Source organism: Nanorana parkeri, unplaced genomic scaffold, assembly GCF_000935625.1.
Source record: "Nanorana parkeri isolate BGI_ZX_2015 unplaced genomic scaffold, ASM93562v1 scaffold1911, whole genome shotgun sequence".
Classification (NCBI taxonomy): domain Eukaryota; kingdom Metazoa; phylum Chordata; class Amphibia; order Anura; family Dicroglossidae; genus Nanorana; species Nanorana parkeri.
This window is the reverse complement of record NW_017308179.1, coordinates 223,333-228,180: the sequence shown is the minus strand read 5'-3', so window position 1 is coordinate 228,180 and position 4,848 is coordinate 223,333. Positions and strand designations below refer to the sequence as shown.

The window sequence follows — 4,848 nt, the reverse complement described above, 5'->3', positions numbered from 1 at the left end:
CTTCAGTTTCCAGCAGGACTGTGCACCTGCCCACACTGCCAAAAATTTTCTGAGATTGTGGATGTGGGGTTCTTGGGGTTTTCATGAGCTGTAAGCCATAATCATCACAATTATGACAAATCACGGCTTGAACTATCTTGCTTTGCATGTAATGAGTCTATCTCATATATTAGTTTCACCTTTTAAGTTGCATTAGTGAAATAAATGAACTTTGCACAATATTCTAATTTTTCGAGTTTCACCTGTATTATTGTGCTTTGCAGGGGGGGTTGCAGTCTCCACCATAAATTCTATCTACATATGCCACTACTATATCCCTTTTGCATCAAATTATAATTTCAAGGTGTCCAAAGGCAGCCTGCGCCTAAACAAATCTATTATTATAAAGGATTTATATAGCGCCAACAGTTTGCGCAGCGCTTTACAATATAGGGAAGACATTACAATCACAATACAATTCAAGACAAGATGGTAAGGAGGGCCCTGCCCGTGAGGGCTTACAATCTAAAAGGGGAGGGGGAAGTGATACATGAGGAGGGAGCTGTGAGGGGATGAATTGTTTGAGAATGTGATGCTTCAGTGGTTAGGTTGAGGTGGGATAGGCTTCCCTGAAAAGATGAGTCTTTAGGGAATGCCTAAAGGCAGTCAAGGTGGGCGACAGAGACGGACAGGTTGGGGTAAAGAATTCCAGAGGATGGGAGAGACCATAGAGAAATCCTGGAGGCGAGCATGGGAGGAGTTGACAAGGGAGCTGGAGAGCAGGAGGTCTTGGGATGAGCGGAGCCGACGGTTACGGTGATACTTTGAGACCAGGTTTGAGATATAGCTGGGGGCGGAGTTGTGGATGGCTTTGTAAGCGATTGTTATTATGAATTTTATGCTTTGGGCGAGTGGAAGTCAGTGCAGGGATTGGCAGAGGGGGGATGCAGACACTGAGCGGTTGGTTAGGTGGATGAGTCTAGCAGCTGCATTCATGATAGACTGAAGGGGGGATAGCCTGTGTAGTGGAAGGCCAGTGAGGAGGGAGTTGCAATAGTCAAGACGAGCGATAACAAGGTGAGTGGATGAGTAATTTTGCGGTTTCATTGGTGAGGAAGGGGCGTATTTTGGAGATGTTACGAAGGTGAAGGCGGCAGGATTTGGATAGTGATTGGATGTGGGGAAGAAAGGTGAGGTCCGAGTCAAGGATGATACCTAGGACCTTGGCATGGGGGTAGGGATGGATGGTTGTGTTATCAGTCTCAAGGGGAAAGTTGGGGGAAGGTGCACGGGCAGGAGGAAATATCAAGAGCTCAGTTTTTGAAAGATTGAGTTTTAAGAAGTGACATCCAGATTGATATGTCAGTTAGTAGATTAGTGACACGAGAGGACACAGAGGGGAGGGACACAGAGAATCTAACCACAAAACAGGATACAAATGACCCCCTAAACAGTGATGTGGCTGTCTATAGGACTTCTGAAAAGAGGATCTGTAACATGCAACGACGTATAAGAAAACTCTAAATTTTAATGAAACACATATAAAAACACTTAGATTCATGAGTCTACATTTTATTGACACACATGTAAAAAAAAACAAAGTTTTTTTATACAGTTTCATGTCACAGATCCTCTTTTCAGAAGTCCTACAGACAGCCACATCACCGTTTAGGGGTACCATTTGTTCTAAGGGCTTGTTCACACCAAGTGTGGTGCGTTCCAGAGCGGTGTTGCGATCAGACACTGATGCACCATGACCTCAGAGCTCAGCTTGCATCTCTTTGGATGTTTCCCTTGGCTCTTTGTCTACTATTCACACTATCTTTTTCAAGCGGAGGTCGATTTTTGTCATATGGCCAAAGTGGCTACCGCTCCATCGGTCTAAAACATCCCAATATTTTCAACTTTAACATCAGGCTGATTGGAGTTGGTCTTTAGCTTTCACATGCTGGTCTCTAAGTTTCTTCCTGATCTCCTCAGAGAACTGTCTGCTTAGCTTTCATTGCTCCATGTTCAGTGTGGTGCACACAATACCACCAAGCAGTAAATTGAATACTTTTCTCCATTCACCTAAGTTGACTTTCTGATTACAAGACTGAAGACGTGTGATCAAGATTATATAAAAAGAGTTAAAAATATTACTATGATCTATTTAAAATCTTTTCTAAGGGTACCAACAAATCTGTCCAGGCCATTTTAGAATCTCTGCACAATAAGCAATAATGTATCTTTCACACTTCCTTTGCTTTAAAAAGAGAACTATGAGGTGAGTGAAAATCACTCACCTCATAGTTCGAGCCGACGTGTGACAATGAAACTGTCACAGGTCGGCTCAGTAGATCGGGAAGTGAGCGAACACATACCGTCGCTCGCTCACTTCTCGATCCTGTCCCTGCAGAGAGCCGTGACTTACTCCCTGCAGGGATTCCCCCCCTCTGATCCTCAAGCGCTGACTGGTGGAACAGACGGGGCGGGTACAGCTGGCACTGCTGTCAATCACGCAGCTGGGTGGATCTCGACAGTAATGTCGGGATCCGTCCTGGCTGCGGCGCTCTCAGTATACCGCGAGCTGCAGCTCGCGGTATACTGAGCTTTGGATCAAGGAAGGATGCTAGTTTGTGTCCTCCCGTGACCCTTAGGAGAACAATGGGGAAAAACACTTACCCCATAGTTCTCCTTTAATCTATGATAAATAAAAAAGGTACCAACAAATTTGTCCACGCTTTTATATAAAATATTTGGTACTTCTATAAAACCAGAAGATGCTCACTCTTCTGTTATACTCTGCACTAAAGGCGTAGAGAATAAACCTTGTAAAGCAGGTCCTGGTGAAAAAAAAAGAAAGACCAGTCAGTCTAATAGGAAGGCACTAAGCATTTAGACACAAGAACTCCATATCTGGAGAGAATGCCAGGATAGACAACTACCTTGCTAAAAGTGGCTTACCAGAGAAGAACCCTAATTTGGTCAAAAACAACAACCTAAGAATGGTGTGAAGTGACAAAGTCATGAGAATGGAAGGTGAAACTCTTTTCAGCAGCCAGCTGAGAAGGCTGAATGATCCTACCAGGAGCTACCTAGTCCTCAGAGGCAGAAACCTAGACCTGCTCTGGAACTAAATCTGAGAGGAAAGGGCCTCTGCTCCCAGTAGGCAGCAGGGGTTACCGCTCCCTCCAAGTTCCCCAAGGGCTGACTGAATCTACAGCGCTGGGAAAGGGTAGACATTGTTGGTTCTGGCTCTTAGCCACGTGCAGGGGGGCAGAGTCAGCTGTCAATTAGGTTGCAGAGGTGGATCCCAACAAAATAGTTAGGATCATTCTCTACCACAGCACTGCTCTGCCCTGTCAGCCAATAGCGAGCATTAGCTTATCAGCTGACTTTGGGTCACAGGAGGAAATGTACTCCTGTGACCCAAAGGACAACTAAAGCATGAAAGAAAAAAAAAAGGATAGTCTTTCCTTCTTTAATCTTTTGAGGTAACAGCTGAAGCAGGGCAAGGGGCAGAACCTGCCATAGAAAACTAGAATTTAAGGAAGATTTTCGCATAGAGGAATACCTTAAATAGCAGGTGTAATGGAAAGGTCTTTGCAGCTGTAGGAGCTCTGAACCTGAGGCTGGGAAAATAAGGCTCCAAATGCCAGGTAGGACGTACTGCATCAAAAATAGAGACAGAACAGTCCTTTGTAGGTCATGACAAGAAAAAGTCTATTGCAGCCGGGCCTGTTCGAAGGCCTCAGGAAGATCAGAGATCGTCTCTGCAGGGGATGGAGCAGCACCATGCTTAGAGCCTTTGGTAGCCACAAGAAATTGGGTGAATTTTGCCACAAGATTTTTTTCTTCAGAGACACGACAAGCACTGAGGTAAGGACAATGGGCCTGGAAAGTGTGCCGCAGCTAACTTATACGAGTACAGGTGGAGCCAAGTGCACAAAGGTCACTTCCAGGCTAGCCACACGTCGTCAGATCAGCTGGGTCAGGGTATGGCACTTCAAATTTCAGCTGAGGAAAGGCCAATCCGGACAACTGCCATGTGGAGACCAGCTCAAGCAGCAATGTAGCAAGGAATCTAGATTAAAGTCAAACGAAGGAGGAAAATGAAAAGGAAAAGGAAAAGGAAGGGGGGAAACAAACACAAGGCTAGCAAAAATGGAGTAGACTTTTCTCAACAGAAATGAATAAGACACAGCCATTCCCTAAGACACTAGCAAAAACTAAGGCATGCTGGGTAGTGGAGGCGTATCCTTGGCTAGTCTACAAATTTTTTTTTGTTTGCTTGCTAGTGTCCAATCCTCTTGTGGGTGGCAGTATCACCCAACAGTATATGACCAGTATGTGGCCCCTAAAAAATATATGAAAAACATTTATACACTAGCTTTGCACACCGCAACCTTTCTGTTTTCACAAAAGCCTATACTTCATAAAGCAAGATTGTTCATTAGACTCCAAGTCTGGCCCCCCATAAAGCACACAGGAAAATATATGAAACTCAAGTACAAGTGTGGTGTAAGCAGAGCCAGTACACACCTCCTCGACATTTAGATTTTCTTTGGCGCTAGTCTCAAACAGTTGTATGTCCATCTGTGCAGCAAATTTATGGGCGTCTTCAGTCTCCACGACTTTCCGCTCAGGATCATCGTTCTTATTTCCCACTGCTCGTAGAAAAACAATTTACTTTAGGAAACAATTGGAACTGACATGCACTTTGTAATAACGTCACAGAGAATACGTACCTAATATCCGACACACATCGTCACAATTCTGATTTATTTCATGTAACCATCTTTTTACATTGACAAAGGACTCTGCGCTGGTAACGTCATAAACAACAATAACACCGTGTGTCCCTCTGTAATATCTGCACGAAAAATA

General features: G+C 44.4%; 1 protein-coding gene across 1 annotated transcript in view; it reads right to left on the bottom strand.

Annotated features, from left to right (window-relative positions):
* The window catches only part of RAB35 (RAB35, member RAS oncogene family), a 23,284-nt gene that overhangs the window by 3,003 nt on the left and 15,433 nt on the right, over positions 1-4,848 (bottom strand). Inside the window, exons 4-5 of the mRNA XM_018572042.1 lie at positions 4,710-4,834; positions 4,504-4,628 (exon numbers count right to left, since the gene is read on the bottom strand). Coding sequence (XP_018427544.1) covers positions 4,504-4,628; positions 4,710-4,834 — 250 coding nt within the window. The remainder of the gene's footprint in view (positions 1-4,503; positions 4,629-4,709; positions 4,835-4,848) is intronic.